Source organism: Falco cherrug, chromosome 4 (assembly GCF_023634085.1).
Source record: "Falco cherrug isolate bFalChe1 chromosome 4, bFalChe1.pri, whole genome shotgun sequence".
Classification (NCBI taxonomy): domain Eukaryota; kingdom Metazoa; phylum Chordata; class Aves; order Falconiformes; family Falconidae; genus Falco; species Falco cherrug.
This window is the reverse complement of record NC_073700.1, coordinates 68,678,915-68,698,545: the sequence shown is the minus strand read 5'-3', so window position 1 is coordinate 68,698,545 and position 19,631 is coordinate 68,678,915. Positions and strand designations below refer to the sequence as shown.

The window sequence follows — 19,631 nt, the reverse complement described above, 5'->3', positions numbered from 1 at the left end:
TAACCTGTTTTGGGCAAAGCTCTTCAGCTCACACTGAGCGAAAGTCCCTTTTCATAATACTGGTAACAATGGTTCCTCCTACAGATTTTATTTACCTTTTCAGTTTACTCTCAAGGACTAGTGTGTGCTCACACAATCAGAAGGTTTTTTTATCTCTGTTTTGAGAAATCAAACTGAAGGAATAAGCCCAGAATAATACAAGAAATCTGTATCTGAAGACAAGCAACATGCTAAAATTCTATGACCTTTTACAGGTGAACTTCCAAGGCTACTTTTCTTTCTAGATCCTCACTCTCTAGTCCTCCCTACCCTCTAGGCAGGCCTGGAATCATACCAGAGGGCATTGAGCAACATTTAGAATAAAAGATCAAACTCCAGTGTCACCTCAGCACGCACAGATTATATGTCAACAGTGCTCTGAACCCATGCAATAGGGTAACCTCAACTGCTGCTTTGAAAGACGGCTAAACACTGAATGTCAGCATCGGCAAAAGGGTCAGTCCAAAAGCAAGCAGGCTCAAAGCTACACTCAGCATTACAACAGGTTTCTCCACATGGAGATGTCAGAGATGTTGCTGGACAACAAAGCAGGGAGGGAAGTAGGGAAGAGAGCATGGAAAGTCATTACTAGCAGGCCTGTCCAGCTCCAGGAAGAATCTCAAGGCACTAAAATGTAGAGCCAAGAGTTACACAGGCCTTTGACATCCAGTAAATGTCTGGACTGCAAGTGTTCCTAGTTCAGAAACAGTTCTCATATTTAAGAATGTCACTTTCAACACACAGCCACTGCCCAGATTTTACAGATCAGGCAATTCCCAAACATCACAGTATTTTTAAAAACAAGAAATGGCCATTAACAGGGTCAAACTGTCTTCTCATACGTTGTAGCACTACACTTCTATTTAGTGTCTTGAAGATTGATATACTTGCTCCAGCAAGAAACCATCCAAGGGCTTGCAGAGATCTCACAACACTAGTGCAACATGCTCAGACTAGAAACCAGGGTACAGTTTTGTAGTAGCTCGCTTCCCACTACAAGGCATACTCTCACATAACACACAGGCTATACAGTGATCTCATGGTCATAAAGTAATGGACTGCAGTACAAGGACTGATGGTTTTTACAAGAACTTGCATGTAAGTGAAGAAAATCAACCTAGTTTCTGTTTCTATCTGATCGCATAAACAGCTGCTAATACTGCTTACACTTTTACACACTCCTGGATCTGACCGTACAATTTTTATCTGATAGTGGTTTAAGTACACCACCATCCAGTTTATTTTTGAAGAATTACTTATTATGTTAAAATGTGAGCTTATGGTTAGCAAGAGCATTCCAAAACCTTACATGCATAAACGTATTTGAATACCATGTTACTTCAATTGCAGCAAGTAGGAATTTAGCTCCTCAAACACACACACCTCAGAACAAAACAGATGGCTCAGGAGAATGGAGGAGGGAGGAGGAATGGCAAGAGTCAATAATATAGCATTGTTTCTTGCCCAAAAAAACATGAACAGGACAGCAGGTAACAAAAATAAATAAATATGGTAATCTCCACATCTTGCAACAGACAATGCTTAACTTACAGAAACCAACAGAAGACAGAAAGCAAGCTCTTCAATAGAAAACACAGTGCCAAATTAAGGAGTGAGAGGGTTTTGGGGTTTTTTTGGTGTTTTGTTGTTGTATTTTTTTAAAAGAACAAAGTCCTTGGAGAGACAATTGCTGTGGCATTAGCACAGCAGTAGTTCAAGTGAGTAACTGTTCCTAGAAATACAGCTGCGATGACCCCAGCAGACAATTACAGCAAAGTTTTCTAATCCATGTTGAAGTTCCACTGGTGTTTTTATGCTGCTCCTTCACGTGATTTTGAAGACTGCTTCCCCTTCATATACAGTGTTGTAGAGAAGGGCAGGTTTAGGCAGATGCAGGAGGTCCAGAGTCATACAGATGACAGCAGTGCTTGCACTTCCATGCAATCAGAGGCATGAGAATAGTCACATCCACATCACTCCCTGTCTCCCCTTCTGGTAGTAAAACCACCCCTCAAGTATTCTATTTCAGCACTTGTAGTAGGGCCACCAGGACACCTTGCTACCATCTCACCTGTAATCTGCTTGACCGATGAGCGGCCCTTGTTACAGCCACAGAGAGCTGTATTCAGAGAAACAGTCCTGTTCAACAGCTACAGAAATTTTTTTTCCTAGCCACAAAAGAAGAATTTTCTTATCATGAGTGGCCACATTTTTACACCCATTATACTTAATGATTATACATTTCTCTTAACTTTTGCAGTGGTTAGTTTGCATTTAGTCATTTTCTGAGAAGACAAGCAGCTTAAATGAGTATCTTTTGCTCATTACTTATGTCTTCTATTTGCATAACTCCTTCACAACTGCTCCATTAAACACCTCTTTCCCTCCAAGGCCAATTGTAAAAAGCCTCCTGCTTTATGAGACTGACAAGCATGACTCACAGTGTTAGCCACATTCATTCCCCCAGGCCTTGTAGGATGTTACACAGCCAGTAAGTACCTGCTTCAGTTCCTACTCCCCCACTCCCAGTGCTGCCGCAGTAACCCCTTACAGAAACCTGGGAAAAAAAGTAAAGCTACCTCTCTAGCTGTCTGCTGTAGGTAGGAAGCAAATAGTAACAGTATTTGCTTTCAATGTTGTCCTTCTACCACGTCACAGCCAGCAAGAAAGACTGGCTGAAGAGAGGTACACAGTGAAGGAGTTACACTCTCTCCCCTGTTCCTCCAGCACTTTTACTCCTACCAGAAACTTGGTGTTGCTCAAGACCCTCGACTTGCTTTTGAATCACCCTTCAAACCATTCCCATTTTCTGTCAGCAAGGTAGAAGGTTATTCAACCTTGATTATTCTTCATCAACTCTTAAGACCTTTCCATGCCCAAGGAACATGCTGAAATCCTCCATGCCTCCCACATTCAGGACCAAAACCAGCAACTTTTCTCCTCTCGGTAGAGGAGCAACAGCCCACAGGTAATCCCCGCATACTTGGCTTCTGTCCCCAGTAAATGAGCCTCTCTCATAATTACAACAGATACCTCCCTCAGTCTCTAAACAGTCAATATTCACTGCAGAGTACCGACAGAAGCGGATTTTACATTTCTTGTTCACTGACAGTAGGTTTCTAAAGAGGGAGCATGTGCTAGAAAGCTTTCCATTGTCTGTCACCCTTCTCCACTGGCTTAAAGGACAGACTGCTGAAGAGGAACAAAACATACATCTAGAAAGGACACAGTCACTACTCAAGTGATACAAGACCTCTCAGAAAGTAAGCAGCATTGTATGAGCCCAAGCTTCAATTACACCTATGGCAACAACAATTTTCCCTAACGTTCAGAGCTAAAGACACTTTAGAAATCAGATACAAAATCTGTTGCCATTTAAGACAAAATTCCCTTGCAACGCTTCCAGGCAAATCTCAGGACTACTGCAGCAACTATGCCATTTCAGTGCTGGGAGAACATACGGTACGCTGCAGCAGGAAACACATCCACAGTATTTGAAGAGAGCCCTTGTACAGCCAAGCACTTCCAAACCAGACACACATTTTATCTAACGCAGCTAAAGCCAGGAGTTTGCATCACAGCTTCTCCCAGACATTCAGCAATCCTGCATGCCAGCCAGCAAATCAAAAGCTGAACAATCCCTAGCCAGGTCTCCAAGGATCCTGCCAACATAGAGTGCCTCGATACATCATATCTCTGTTAGTCTGACACTCTTTGGACCTTGACTGAAGCACCATCCAAGGCACCTGCCACAAGGCCTCACAGTGGGAACCCTGGAGGCTAGAATTGTGTTTTATAAAAACCCTTCAGGATCAGGTCCAGCTCTGCTTTGTGGATACATACCTACTAATGCATGTTAACAGAACACCGTTCCCCAACACATCCTCCTTTCCCTCGCTGGTAAGAGATTTAAGGCCCTCCAAGGACAGAAGTTTTATTAAGCCCTTTCCACTCCTTGGCCTCAGAGTAACAAAAGGACCAGCTTCCTGAACAAGACAAATTTCTTATAAAGGAAAGGCCTGGCCACATATATTCGAGAGGCCTCCTAACAGCTTTACTAGCAGACAGAATCATGTCAGTCCTATTGCACACAACATCTCCCCAGTTGTGTTCTTTCTTCTGTATTCTGCTCATCATGGCTTCCTCAGGTGGTTATAGACCATTTCATGGGCAAGGCTTTAGTCTCAACTCTGAGCCAATAAAGAGAATCTAAAAAAGAAGTGCATATAAACATATTCAGTAGCTACAGGTTTCCAATTATTCAAGCCCATGCTAGTAGAAGCTGTTTATCTGAAAGACATCATGAAAAACAGCTGCATAATTTAAGCTCCAAGGCAGTAAAATATGCAGATAAATAATAGAAAGACATTAATTAAAAGAAATAGGCAAGGGAAAAGAGGTTTTCAGATGAGATCTGAAATAAGACCCAAAGTCAATGAGGTAGAGAGCAAGCACGTGAGTGTTTCAGAGCCAGCAGCTGTGATGAGAGCACTCTTGAGTCAATGGTACCAAAAGAATAAGTCTACAGTGCTCGGCAATAGAAGACAGACAACAGGTCTAGGAAACTGCCTGTAGCAAGCAGATAGGATACTTAACAGTGAGAGAGAAATCAGCAAATTGATATTAACATCACAGGCTAGGAGAAGCACCTGAAGAGAAAGAAATGTTGTCACTAGTAACATCAGTGACATAATAGTGACTAACATCATTAGGTGTACGAATGTGAAAAGACAAGCTATGGCATGGCTTTCTTGACATTATGGCAGCAGTCTGATGCAGCTGCCTGGACACTTCATTCTTCTCTTGTCTATTTGTTTTACACAGACATTTTCTTATCTCAGGCTCCAGAACACAGCATTTGTGCACGGAGACCACAGTTCAAATAATAATTTGTAGCACACCTGCTACAATAAAGTCAAATAAGATGCTCAACTGACAACAATTGCCACAGGACAAACACTGGTTGGTATATTTGCTGACCCTGAAGTACAACAAGGAGATCAGAGGATGAAAGTGAAGATATGCATCTGGTGAAAGATTAGCTGGAAAAAAAAGCCAACAACAAAACCCACGCTTGCCTGATAAAGTATAGCTTAGAAAAAACACTGGTGTGAAAATAGCCAGAAGAGTCTACATTTCAATTCTTTTCCAAGGACGTCAAAGAAATGTTATGCTTGAAACAGTAAACAAATTCTTTTTCTTGGAACTATTTATAACCTTAAGACCACCCGCTAAGAACATTACGCTTAACTCTAAGGATGTCAAACCAGCATTTCTTTTAGTAAGCCTCCTCTGCCAGAGTTCTGAAAGGCCTCCTTGCTTTCATAACAGAAGTAGGAACAGTACTACATCTTACTCCTCATTGTCTTTGACATTACAATAAAATTAGGAAAGTGATGCAGTCTCTTCCCCAAGAGTTCTTTCGATGTTCATCGCTACAGTATCAGGGCCTCCTCACACATGGAGCAGTGTGCTTGCTCTTTAACTTCTGCTGCAGAAAGAGTACACAGAACTGATTATTTTGGGCTCTTTGGAGAGGGAGGGAGGGAGGAAGGAAGAGGGAGGGATGACACTATCCCAAATGTATCTGCTATCTTAACATAAGAAACACAAGGAACATAACAAAGCTGTATCTCATTGCAGAAGATACAACCTCTACTGTTCTTTTAGAATATTCCCCAACAGCAGAAAACTGAATATGGCACACATCACGTGGCTATTACGAAGAGACTTTATCACAAGAGGCCCAAACCAAGAGAAGTTTTGATCTTCAGAGGCTTTTCCAGTTTGCCAAACCCAGCACTTACTAACTAGACATATTTGATCTGGAATCTATTTTTAATAACATTCTTGTCTAAAAGTCACCTTGTAAACAGTCAATCTTTTTCAGGGTAAAACTGATTTGTTTTGTGAGCTTCGCCAGCAGGTTGCCCACCAATTTTATCTCATGTTAATACAGACTGTTGAATTTTACAAGTTATTTGGAAATGCTGCACTCATGCTTTGCTCCAAGCTGAAATTCTCACGCGGAGTTCCACATCCCTCCTTTTCTTCTAAAATATCAACATCATAGTAACAAATCTACACTCTGCAAAGCATGCATGGCTCCTGTTAACAGCATTAAGGGCTTGCATATCTAATGAGTAACATGACTTGCATAGTTTCAAGCAAAGGTGGCATCTACACTCTTACTAATTAACCCAAGGAAAAAACCCACATTTCCTCTAATACCAAGAGGAGGCGTTTACAGTTCCGCTTTCACACACTGTACAATAAACGGATTCTTCAAAGAACCCACCTGTTAAGTGTTGTATCTTTTATTTCACTAGCTGGCCTGAGGTTGATGAAACACGTGACTGAGCCTCTCCAGCACAGCCAGATGGGCATGCTGACAGGCTGGAGGTGAAGGAGGAAACACACCTACAGATAACATGTTGCGCACAGAACTCTGTTCAGAAGTGCATCATAACCTATTCTCTACCACATCCCCGGTGTTAGCCCCACAAGGGCTCTGCGCAAGTTTTGAGCTGCAAAGGGTTATTTCTATAACCCACAGGAGACATCAAGTGTCTGTCTGTGGCAGCCACTTCACCAGCAAGGTCAGGAAAAGGGAGGAACCACTTCAGGCACCGTATCTACTATTACGAATTCAGCAGTTACTTCCCTTAGGCGTGGAGGGAAGGGAGATTCCCTGTGACCGAGTTCACCTGCCGCTGTGACCAGTGCTCAGATTTGGGGGTGGGGGTGGAAAGAACAGCATCAGAGGAACACCACTCTGGTTAACACAAATACTAAAGGCAGCAAGAACACTCGGGTCATCGTGAACAAGCCTGGACACTGAGTAACTGGGGGCCCACAAGCCTTTTCCTACCAGGTAAGAACAAATAACCACAACACACTCCTTTCAACCGTAAGTTACTAATTAAGAACTGAACACTGGCACAGAGAGAGCAAGATACACTCTCATCCCTCAAGGATGTCTTGCTACACCAGAACTGACACTTCATCCACACAGCTGCCGCCCTGCTGTTCTGTAGATAAGTAAGATTTCAGTCACCAGAACTGTCAAACACAGACTGCTTTCACTAACGAGAAAGACAGCGATATCTTCTAGTGCCTCTGCCAAGACAGACACCCCCACCAACATGCAGACAGACAGTACCGAAATCATTATGTAACTCCAGAAGTTTGCAAAGCCAAAAATTAGAATCTCAAGGTTCTTGTGAGAGGAGATATGTAAAACCCTTAAAAAGTAAATGCTGCTAACGAGTCCAATGATGTTTTCAGGTGCATCTTTTCCCAAGGGATTCATTGCACTGTCTCTGTGGACACTGACTTCACATCTCTGCAGATACACACTTCTTGCTGCGCTGTAGTAACGGAGTCAACTTGGAAAGGCGGTGGGTGGGGATGGTGGCATGGAACCCTTGTGTACAGCACTGGAAGTCCAAACAATCAGGTTCTGTTCCCAAATCTGACAGCACGTCCCTATATGACCTTGCACAAGTCAGTTATAAATTCTATGCCTCCATTTATCCTTCTGTAAAATGAAGACAATTCAAAATACTCAACAAAAATATTGGGAGGTTGCATCAGGTTTTTTCTTTCACAGTCTGGGGTTTTTATTGTTAAACTTAGATCAGAAGCATAGATACTAACAGGAACTTTGCCCTCAGAGGTACAATGCTTCGTACTTGTACACGGCCTGCTCCTGTCTTCTTAAGTTCATTACAATGTGATCCACTTTATGAGCCCTCCTCAAGGCCTATCTATTTCCTCTTTACCATAAGAGCTACTTACTGCACCAAGCTCCCAGAGATCCAGAGGGAGGTAAGCATTAGACAGTTGCCCCTCTTAGTCACGTCTTCTTTCTTCCTTCCAACAATTCCACAGGGCTGGGCCCAGCAAGCAGAGCACAGAGAGCAAGGATCACACTTAACATACACTGCAAGCTTCTTCCTTCCAGCATATGTGGAAACAGAAGGGAGCGGACAGCACTTCCTTTGTGGAAGAAGCAGTATGCACCTAGAAAAAAAAAACTTAGCCCAATCCACTTTACTCTCCTCCCGATTAAGGCAGCACAGTGCCAACACAATCATCTGCTGAAATACTAACAAAAAATGGAATGGGAAGAGCAGCTGACATCTTGCTGGCTTCTTAAACCAAACGTACCAAAATTAATGGAAACATTTCAAATTTTGGAAAAGCTCGTATCATCTACCTCCTTTGGACACAAAACACACACACAACACTCTTGGATCTGTTTGCTGTGTACACAGGGTAATCGCTGATTCAGTGAAGTTGCGCTATTGCCTTACTGCTGATTTTGAGCTAAACATAAAGCTGTATTTTCCAAAACACACACAACACACCAGCACATAAGAGCTACAAGCCCAACCCACCAACCTGTACCCAATTTTTTTTTTTTTTTAAACCATGCCCATAGAAAAGCCAGTGCCTTTCATACTGATGGCAAGTGTTTGTTTAAACTACCTTAAAAAAAGAACAGTGTTTAAAAGTTAAGCTAACATGTTAAAGGATATGAGTTAAGCCTACAAACCATAGTGTATGGTAAAACCATATTTTATCTTGTTGCTCTGAAACTCTCCAATTTTGAATTATATTTTGATGTTACAGAACATGAAGTAGCTTAATTTGCTTTTCTTACAAAATGTTCCAAATTTAGCAATGAAACCAGGAGGGGAAAAAAAAAAAAAAAAAAGGAAAAACCCACTGTATTTACTCTCAATACAAACTAATTAACCTATGAACATAAAAGCATGCAAGTTCTCACAGCTCATAAAAGATTTTTATTAGTGACAATTTAAGAAGTTTATCCTTTTAAAGCAGGCCACTTCCTGAATTAGACATTCTGAGTGCACTACTTTGTACTGAACTAAACCAAGCCACTCTCCATACACCAGGCAACCAAGCTGAGTGTCAGATCTGTTACCAACATTTACGGAAAACGACACACCATGAAAAATGTTATTTCCTTTCCAATATGTACAATCTACTGTATAGTAAGTGTGGAACATCCAACCTATAAACCAGAAAGAATTCCTACACACATACTAGAAGACAACATAAGGATTTGTGAAACTTCTTGCATGCAACACTGTGCAGCCACACACATTTATTGCTCTACCAACTTGGAAAGACACTTCAAATTTTTTTGCAACAGTAGTCAAACTTAAATCTGTCCCTGCTTTTGTCTGTTTTACCCAGAACTTGTAAACCCACCATTTAGTTCCCACATACCAGTTGGAAGCTACAGAAGGAAACAGCATGATAACAAAAAACCACGTATTTAGGCAACACAGCACTTACTTCCTTAAAAGGTCTTTCACTTAATTTATTTTCTAAAGCTGCTAAACCTATCCACTAGAGACTATCAAGATCAGAATTTACACAAGTAGTACATATTCCAAGCCATTCATTTAGAGGTTCTCACAGTCATATAAAAATTATATTTGAGTTTAAAAAAATATTACAAATGGATCTTACCAAGTGGCCTAGAAGCAAAGGGATTGATGAAAACTATGTATATGCCTGTGCATAAACAAGACTATAAGAAACATCTGATTTAGACAGTAGGAGAGAGTTGTAAGCAGTGTTTTACAGCACTACACCAGCCAACTGAAGTTGCTCAAAAGGAAGTCATCAGCACAGTAACACTGAAGACACTGGTTTCCTGCATCATTCTAACACTTCATAGGCTAGTTATTGTAAATAACTTCATTAAAAACTGAAAGTAATTCAGTTCAGCCAAGAAACTGACGGGAAAATCTCTCTGGAAGTTAGTATTTTCAGCTGAAGAATCACAATTAGAACTCTAAGTACTTTAACTCCATGTTATTTCTGCATTAGTATTGATAAAGTCCATACTATTCAGGATACTGATTAAATTCCTCACTAGCATCTTCAGCTTTATGTTACAGATTTTCAGATAACTCTTCACGGTTACATACAAACTGAAAGGGGCTAAGTTCCAGAATTATTTGCAGGCAAAAGGATTTGGGGAAGGCATTAGGTACTGGAACTTACAGTTACATGGCACCTATGAAGAAGTTTTGTTTATTTCCACTATCAGATAGTTTCATCACTCCTTCCCTTGCTTAATCTCACTGCACTTTATAATAAAGGTATGCCAATTCACAAGCGAACAGTCATACCAGTATTCTCAAGAGTGATAGGAAAAATATTTAGAAAACTATACATAAAGTACATTTTCCTTGATATCAAGAAAACTTATTTCAGGAGACAAAAACATGCTTCCAGTTAAAGATCCAAGGTTCAAAACCTGCTCTTAAAACCGTTCAGAGTTTAAGTCTCTGATCTAAAAGAAAATAGGAATTTTCTACCAGTTTGTCACTGAAGCTTCCAACTAGAAACATAACAGATTTTAAATCATGTCACAGGTTAAATATAGTAATGTACTTATAACACCTTTTTCCTTCTAGTCAAAGCCAAAATCCCCACCAATAACATCACAACTTCCTTCAATTACTACTTCTACATTTGATTTCCTTTTTTTCTGTCTCACTCTCTCCCCCATCCCCCCAAGACTGCCACCATACCATACTTTCCTTTTAGCACTGCAGGTCTTCCTTAGAAACTTATTTACTCTGCTTCTCCCCAGCTATTTTCCCTTCCTATCAGATAAACGTTCTAGGTAATCAGAACACACGTGGAGAGCAAACTGTGTTACTGCCTGGCATTCCAATTTATTCACAATTTGCCTTAGCAAGAAACTGCTTCACACTTTTGTTAGAATAGTGGTTTTCAGCTTGACAGTCCCAAATGCTGTCACCTTTCCTAAATGCTTCACTAAAAGGATGCTTACTGTCAATAGAGCCACATCCACCATTAGGGACTCGGGTGCGACCCAGGTGAGTTCTTCTCCAATACCTCCTCTTTTTTTTTATTTCTTTTTTTGAAGAATCCCAAAAGACACTGAACACACTCTCTTAAAAAAAAAAACAAATCAGTATGACTGAGATTTTACCAGAATTATTCCCACGTTAAGTGGGAGAGACAAAACAAGATTCCTATGTTTTCAGATACAAAAAAATAGAGATATAGTTTGAATACAGCAATGTAATTAGGGGTAGGAAATTGCTTTCCTGTTTAAGTGAGCAAAGAATACAAAACATAAGGCTGAGAACATCAAGAGTTCTGAGTAAGTATCTGAGTGCTATTACAATTACTACAGATTGTTACCATCAGCAGTCAGAACAGTCAGATAAACTTGTACCACCTCAGTGCCACAACGCAGAGTAGGTGACAGCACACGGTGGGTTTTCCTGCTAAGAATCACATAGCCTTTCCCACAGAACGAGAGAAAACTCTCAAAATGCGAAGCTATCCAAAGTCAGAGGAGCCAGACTGAATCTGTCACCCTCTATGGGATAAGTTACAACGCGTAGCCGTTTCTGAACTGTTTTAATACTCACTTCATCGACAGGTTCTGTGTTCTGGCCTGCCTTTCTTATAAAATGCTCAATTGCATCAAATTAAAAAAAAAAATTGTACTATGCGTTGGTTAAGCCTCTACCTCTCCTTTCCTCCATTCCCATCCCACGATATACACACTCCCAAATCTCAACCCAGTGCCCTGTGTCAGATCGCCTAATCCTGCAGTGGCCCCACCACAGGCACGGGAAGTATAATCTGTTCAGTAGTCCAACTGGAGAGCAGATGGCTTTGTATAAAGTGCTGATTAAAAAACCCACCTCCATCACACATTAAAAAATATGTAATTTTATCAATTTATTTGCCATTTTCACTGAGTAAACATACAACGGGTGTACAAAACAAGCGAGGTATAAATTTCTCAAAGCTACCGCACAAGTCCTCATTACGAATTTTAGAATTCCAGCTTCCTTTCAAAAGGGGTAAACACAGCTGTACACAGATAAAACAGACTGTACCAATCCCACATCCAGCTGACCTTGATACTTGAGGTGAAAATGAGCTATCACATTTAAAAAATAAATAACTAACTACATAAAAACCACCCCAAATGACTGGATAGGACCTAGCTCAAGTGTTGGGTTTTTTGGTTTGTTTGCTTGAAGAAAAAAAAAAGACAATTTTTAGGACCGAAGAAAACAACCTAACTGAAGATTCTCTGTAAGTTTCTAACACAGGGAAAAAGTCAGGAGCAGGAGACAGGTCAAAACTTGTGCCGCAATTACCATGCTCATGTATTTGTCATATTTCCCATGAGTAAAACCAAATGAACCTCGCCTCTTAGAAACATTTATATCAGCAGCTTTCTTTGGGTGGAGCAAACAACTCGGAAGAGTAAATAGACATTAACTCATACTACCTCACATACCACACACACCAAAAAAAATCTTGACAATATGGCTTGTTAGAGCAGTTTTAATCCAAGTAGCTCATTTAGAAAAAAGTATTTCACTTCATATTATTAAAGCTGTGTTTTCAAATCTGCTGCTCCATTACTAAAAACAGTAAGACAGCTTACCAACAACAACGGATGCCAGAGAATTTAACAACCTGCATTAAATACTCATCACAGGTAGTCTAGTTTTAGATTCAACAAGTTCACTTTACAAGCTGTCTAGTAAGTAAAGCGGAGCTCATTTGCTTTCCCCCTTCAATTTTTTTGTTAAAAAAAAAAAAAAGTTGAATTTGAGCATCTCTGGATGGCTCTGTAGCCACATGAGTATAACCAAATACACAGACTTATGGAGTTTCGTGCGGCAAATCTTGAAAAAATAATAACAGCAAACTGTGCTTAAAAGCAGCTTCACAAAAATAGCCTTAAAGCAAGGCCAAGAAGCACTGGCATTCGGGGAGGAGGGAGGGGGATCCACACCGACCGGAGACACGGTACAGCCCGGGGAGCCTCCTCCAGCACCGGAGACCCGGTGTGAAACCGCGGCTGCAGGGTGCCTGCGAGCGGAGCCTGCGAGCGGCACCGATTGCCATTTTGAAGCACCACCCCACGCTCGCGCACGGGCAGCCCCCAGCCCCCACAGCCCGCGGGATGCGGGCCCCGGCGCGCCGCGCTCCCTGGGCCCCGCCGGGGCTCCCCCGCGGCTCCCCCCCGCCGACCGAGCTCCGTGATGTCCCCCGCGTGCGGGGCCCCTTCCGCCCCCCGCGCCGCTGCGGATGGCGCTGGCGGAGGGGCCGGCCGGCACCCGCGCTCCACGTGAGGCGCGCGGAGCTGCCCGCCTCAGCGACCGCCGCCAGCCGCCGCCCCGGGGCCCGGCGGCGTCCCCCGGAGGGAGCCGCGCCGCTGGGAGGCGAGGGGGAAACCCGAGATACCGGGTCTGAGCCGGCCACACGGAGCAGCTCACCGGCCTTCGTGCCCCGCTCACCCCCCGCCCCAGCCCAGGGAGGTCTCCGGGATGTGACTCATAATAAATAAATACAGAAAAAAAGAAGGGGGAAAAAAAAAAAAAAAAAAAGACACACCCTCCGAGCCGGACTGACATAATAACCCCCTCCCTTCCCCTCCGGAGAGGGGGCAGGGAAGCCCGGTCGTTGGGCTGCAAAAGTTGAAAGAAAAGGCAAACCCGGGGGAAGGGCTGCGGGGCGGGGAGCGGCGGCGGGGGCAGCCAGGCGCCGCGCTGCCCCTCCGGCGGCTCCGGCCCCGCCGCCCGCACCGGAGCCTCGCCTCGCCGCCCCACCGCCGGCCCCGGTGCGCTGCCCCGCCGCCCCTCACCTGGATGTAGTTGTTTTCGCAGTAGTCGGCCACTCGAGTGAGGTTCTGGTAGCTCTCGAGCAGAGCCCGCTTGCCAGAAGGGATTTCCTCCTCTAGCAACATCTGCAACTCTGCCATTTTCCACCCCTCCGCATCGCTTCCTCTTGCATTAAAGAGACAGCGGCAGCGCCGGGCTCGCAACCCGCCTGGTATTGTGGGATTCCTCCTCGCCTCGCTTTCGTGAGCTCTCGCTTTCCCCACCCATCCTTCCCCCTCCGAGGGGTGGGGAAAAAAAAAAAAAGAAAAAAAAAAAAGGGAAAAAAAAAAAAAAAAGAAAAAAGCCACCCCCGCTTTGCAAAGCAAGCCGGGAGCTGTAGGCCACGCCGCGACGCCAGGGCTCATGCGCGGGGCGGGCCCTGCCGATGGCCGCGGCCGGGAGATGGCGGGGCCGGGGCCGCCGCCCTGCCTGGCCCCAGCGGCGGGACCGGGGCTGCCGGACCGGCCTTCGTGGCGCCTGGAGACTTGGGGGAGCCGTTTGTGTCCTCCCCCCGCCCCCCTCAAATAAAACCTCCAGCCCCAGCAGTGCTGCCCTGAGGTGGCAGCTCCCTTCAGGAGAGGCTGATAGCAGCTAGAAGGGAAGTGCTGCCCTGGTTATAGTCTCCTGTATGGGTAGAAATCTGTAAGATGACAATAAAATCGGTAAAACAATAGCGGTATCGTGAATAGGGGCTCCTAACCTCCCTTCCCAGGGGGTTATCCCGAGGGGGAGAGAGAAACACTGAACGTAAGCTGTGTCGATCTTTGTGAAGGCCTGCCTGGAAGTAATAATTGACGTTTCACATTTTTCTGCTTTTAGTTTCATAAGAAGACTTTAAATATTTGGCTGTGATAAATACATTATTCCTACCACTCTTTTCCCTCAATTGTTAACGATCCTTCAGGGCCTCTGGTTGTTGTAAAGGTATGGAAGATAAAGGTCTGGCGACTATTTAGTCCAATCTTTCCTGCATGTGTTGTTTGGGGATTTTTTTGTAAGCCAAATCCTGTTGTCTGTGATTTTACCAGAAGAAAAGCCAACAACAGCAGGTGGCTGCTACGCTGGGATGTCCAAGCCTGCCTTTGCAATGAGTAACGGGCCCAGAAGAAGCTCTTTCCAAAGCCTGTTACTCATGCTTTGGCTTTGTGTGCTGTGTCTACAGAGGAAGAAACTAATAGCAACTGCTATTAGTCCTTGCGTTTTAGTAGTTGTCCCAGAGAAACCCACACAATGCTGAAAAGTCAGAGAGTTTCAGAAAAATATATTCTAAGATACACAGTAAGAAAGGCTGCCTCATCTCTGCGTAATTGTGTGGTATTTTGCATGTCATCTGGAGTCTTCTATTTGCAGCATTAAAAACCACTCTGGTCATACCTTTGGTGTACCTGCTGATGTCTCTAAATCAAGGTGGAGAGAGGAAAAATAATTCTTCCCTTCCCTCCGAGGTCAGCAAAATCCAGCATCTCAGTCTAGAACTGTGGAAATGAGGGTGAATGGTAGGGAGCTGGGGGAGTACCGGTGGGCCTGGGAAGGTCTCTGCAGCTGCAGTTCCAAAACCCACCCCCTGGCTAGGACAGCTGGACAGGTGCTGAGAGAGCTGCTTGAGTGCTGCCTGGGGCAGCAGGGAAGGGGCTGGTATATTTGCAGCACTTGCTGTGGGGTAGAAATGCATCCACATTGCTGTCTTCTGATGGTTAATTCATTTGGCATCTAGCAAAATTGTTTCCCAAGTGGCTTCAATAACTCTCTTTAGGACAGCATGTAATTTCCAATAAAACATTTTATTTTGGATTCCAAGTACCCTTTTAATGTAAAATAATTAAATTTGATCTGCAACAGTACTGAGATATAGACAAGCTTTTAATGGGTCCCAGGGCAAGTATGATCAGAAACCATCTTGGGCACTGGCTTCTTTTTGTTTCCAGCTTTCATCATACAAAGACAAATTTGGGTTCTCTGTTCAGCCTGGCTGCAAGTTGCCAAACACCCATTGGCTTGGATGTGTCCCTGATTGTCTTCAGATCACAGACTGACCTCATGGAAGCTGTTAACACCCTCACATAGCACAACCATTGTCGGCTCTTCTTAAAACGTTGTTGCTGCCCCTATACCAAGAGACAGTAGATGTGTGGGGCCTTGCACATAGACTGTTTTCGGTATGAGAAAAATTAGCGGTGTGCGTTTTGCTAAATGTGTTTCACTTCAGCAGGCAACCTAGTCTGATGGCAGGACAGCGGCTGAGCAGGGCAGTGCTGGCTCCCAAGAAACGCACCCACCTCAGGCAGCAGAGCAGAGGCTTCAGGAGGGCTTACAGCCCCTTTCCCTTCAACAGATCCCGACCCACAAGGCCTCGCACAAACCTAGAATCCCACCAGCGCTGCGTCAAGATGTTCTCGCAACGCCAAAGACCTTGGAAGACGGCGTCAAAGAGCGCCACCTTGTGACAGCTGCGTTGAGACTTTTCTACCGCCTGGCGGGCACAGCCGCTGGGTAGACTTTGTAGATACAGAACCACCCTAACTGGCTCCACGCTGAGCTAAGTCGATTCCAGCTGGACTTTATAACTTTGTGCCATACAATCACGGCAGTAGTGCTGTGAGGGCCACACAGTAAAAAAAAATGTACTGGGAATTGTGGTGCAGACATGCTCAACTGATTGGATCAGCCGGCCTTACTAGCTCCTGCCCCATGTTAGCCCTCCTGTTTTCAGAATGACTCTCTGCAAGGTCACTTATGTGTCTTTGCAGTGTGTTCCTCATGTCTGAGGTTTTTGGAGGGTTTATCGACTCAGATGCAATAGACTCAAGGTGACTCCATGAGTGTACCTGGTGTATACACGAAGTGATCCCAAAGCACCTGAAAACACAGAGACATTTGGGAGCTATGCAAGTGCTAGCTAAATCTAGCAGAACGAGCCCTGAGCCAAAGCCAATAAATCTTAGACTTGAGCTGACATTTGTTGAAGACACTACTGTGCATCTGAGCTGCATTCACTCTGCTGTTGTTTAGAAACTGTGGTGGTGTTATCATCATCATCATCACACTTTCCCATTGCTCCAGACAATAAACTGCTGATTAGAACAAAAGTTAACTAACTTACTCAAGACACCTTACGTGTGCAAGGGAGCTGGGAATTAAAATTTTCCTAGCTGGGGCAGCCAGACTGGTAGAGGAAAAAATGTAATGATACTCTTCAAGCTCCACCCAAATGATCACCTGAATGAGATCCCATCCAGAGTAAAGTGTACTTACATACCTCTCAATGTCTCAACTGTCTGTCCGAGATTTGCTCCTCTTCAGTGAGGCATCATGATCTCCAGGGGCAATACTGTCCTTCTGGGACATAGCCCATTTTGGCTGGCAGAGAAAAATGTGACTATATTCTAAATGCACCTGTTTAGAACAGCATCAAAGTAGCAGCATCAAAGCAACTTCTCCTGCGCTGTAATTTGTGTAGCTCTGTAACTGTCTATTCCCTTTTATAGGCCACAAATTGACATGTGTCTTAGTTTTTCCCTTGGGAACAGTACTTGTTTTGGTAGTGTTGATTGGAAAATAATTATTTTTTGTTGGACTGTTTCTCAGCTGGATCAATTCCTGATTCAGTAGTTTAGCCACACAAGCACTTTTGATTGATAGGGCAAAGGAGATCACGGATCTGAGGGGGCAGCTGGAAGCACAGAGGATGCAGGGCCTGTTCAGATCAGCCGCATCAGCTCTACTGCCAAATGCCAAGTCTCATGCTCTTGTAAGAAAAATTTTGTTGATTACAGTGGTATAGTTACACAAGTGTGGCTGTACTGGGACAATCCTATGTGAATACTTAATGCTGTAACTTTTTTTTTTTTTTTTCCTGGGACCAGAAGTTGCCTTTTTTGTATTTCCTACACTAAATCATAAGTATCTGCCCAAGAAGGTACATAGCTCTGCACTCTCGTGGGCACCTCCTCGTACCCTTTTTTGCAATTAATATTTTTAAGGTTTCATCACAGCTGTATCAACTGGAGATGCTCCCTTCTGCCTTGCCACGGGAGCAGGGGTATTTGGGGCAGGGCTGCATCCCTGAGCCTGGTCCAGGGACCCCATCACCCCCCGCACGCCAGTTGCTAGGCAGCCAGCGAGCTCTGTGCGGCAGAGCCAGCAAGCACCAGCCAGGCATTGCTAGGCAGCCTGAGCTGCTGGGGAGCACAAAAATAACAAGATTCAAAACTGTGGCTTCAAGAATGCACAAGATAAGAGCAGCACAAAAATAAACAGTTTTACTGTATTTTGACATGACCCTTCTCCTCTAATACATTTTCACATGCAGGATTTCCCTTCTGTCTTGACCCCATTTTTCATAAAATTCTCTCCTCTTCATCCCTACTGCATGCTTATCTTTGCTCCTTCGCAGTGCTCTGGTGTCAACAGCCTGTCCTTTTCTCTCACCTCCACTACCTTTTTCTCTGTCATTTCGGTTGTTTGCCTCCCATGTTCTGCTGGATCCCCTGTTCCTCTGGCCTCTTTCATTTTTGTCTTCATTCCTTCACCTTTCTCAGCTCAGCCTCTGGCCACCAGGTTGCCTCCTGATTTTGCCTTTCCATTTTCACTGCATCAAAGAATTCCTCCCATATCTTCTGTTCCCAGCTTCCAATTTAGGTCCCTTCTGCTGCCATCACTTCCAGCTGCCTTTCACAAGGTAGGGTTATCTTCTTAATCCCTAAAAATACTGCCAAGGCAGAGGAGGCATCCACTGCCCCAAGAGTGTGGGGAAAATGGAGGATCCAGACCCTGGTGATGCAGCCAAACATATGCAGAACCTCAAGAAAGCCCATTTCTTTCTTCCTAGATGTAAACCAGGTAACATGGGTATTGTGTGACAAATGACAAGATGGCTTGCTTCTTACACCTGTAAAAAATGAGGCTAAACTATTTTGTTATAAAAGCATTTTGAAGAACGGCTGGCTTTAAAGCAACAACTTAAAGCAGGAGGTGGATTTCTGGCAGTAATCCTTTTTTATTAGCAAATGTTTTTGGCCTTCTTTTATTTAATGACTTGGAGGGGTGGGTAGTTTAAATATTAAAAGAATCAATCCCATTGCAAGGCGTAGGCACTGAGTGAAAGTCAGCTTTCTGAATAGACCCATGCAGGTTCGGCCCACTCATTAGAGGGCAGGTTGGAATTTTCTGATGAAACAGCTGTTTGTTGGAGGATGCCTTCAAAATGGAAGACTTTCTTTGATATGTATATATGAAGTAAAGCTTTCTCTGAGAAAGGTTTTTCATTCTGCGTAGAGCTTCTGGTCAAAAGCAGACAGAGACACACCTCGTCCAGGAAACTTAGTATTTGGATAATTAGCAGCGAAAGGGAATATAGTAGGTCCAAAGGCAAGTCTCCTGTGTCCATGGCTTGAAAGGAGGTACTGAAAGGTGGATGCCCTCTATCAGCAGTGTTCCACTCACTAAGCTCTTTGGAGCGAGAGTCCCTTGCAGGAAAAAACACTGCTCAAGCTCCTGAGAATTGTTTTGAAATCTGAAAACACCATGAGCACCTTTTCTGTTCTGTTTTGCACCACCTGATAAAGACTGTGAGAATAACAGAAACAAAAATGTTCCAGAGTGAATGCCTGTAGAGCTGCCCCAGGCTTAGTGGGGCTTATTGGCTCAGACATTATTTGCGGGGTCATCAGAAATATAACTGCTTCCTTGAGATGCAGAGCCTAAGATGGCTTTGCAAACTCAAATTCATGCAACACTGCATGTGACATCTTAAGACCACTGGCCAGTGCTGAACCCAGAGTTACTAAGCTCTTCTGAACTATATTTACTGTATATAGAACTGAAGTGTCTCTGGTATTCCTTGAAGCATCCCTAATATCCAGGTTTTTCTGTTCTCCA

At 43.9% G+C, this 19,631-nt stretch overlaps 1 protein-coding gene across 14 annotated transcripts in view; it reads right to left on the bottom strand.

Annotated features, from left to right (window-relative positions):
- The window catches only part of ABI1 (abl interactor 1), an 81,982-nt gene extending 67,988 nt beyond the window's left edge, over window positions 1–13,994 (bottom strand). For 12 of the 14 annotated variants that reach the window (XM_027809816.2, XM_027809817.2, XM_027809820.2 and 9 more), the window contains exon 1: window positions 13,739–13,993. In XM_027809816.2, coding sequence (XP_027665617.1) covers window positions 13,739–13,855 — 117 coding nt within the window. In that variant the 5' untranslated portion in view covers window positions 13,856–13,993. Of the gene's footprint in view, window positions 1–13,738 lie in introns of all 14 variants that reach the window. The other 2 variants (XM_027809822.2, XM_027809823.2) reach the window with 1 other exon arrangement.
- Window positions 13,995–19,631: the final 5,637 nt, after the last annotated feature.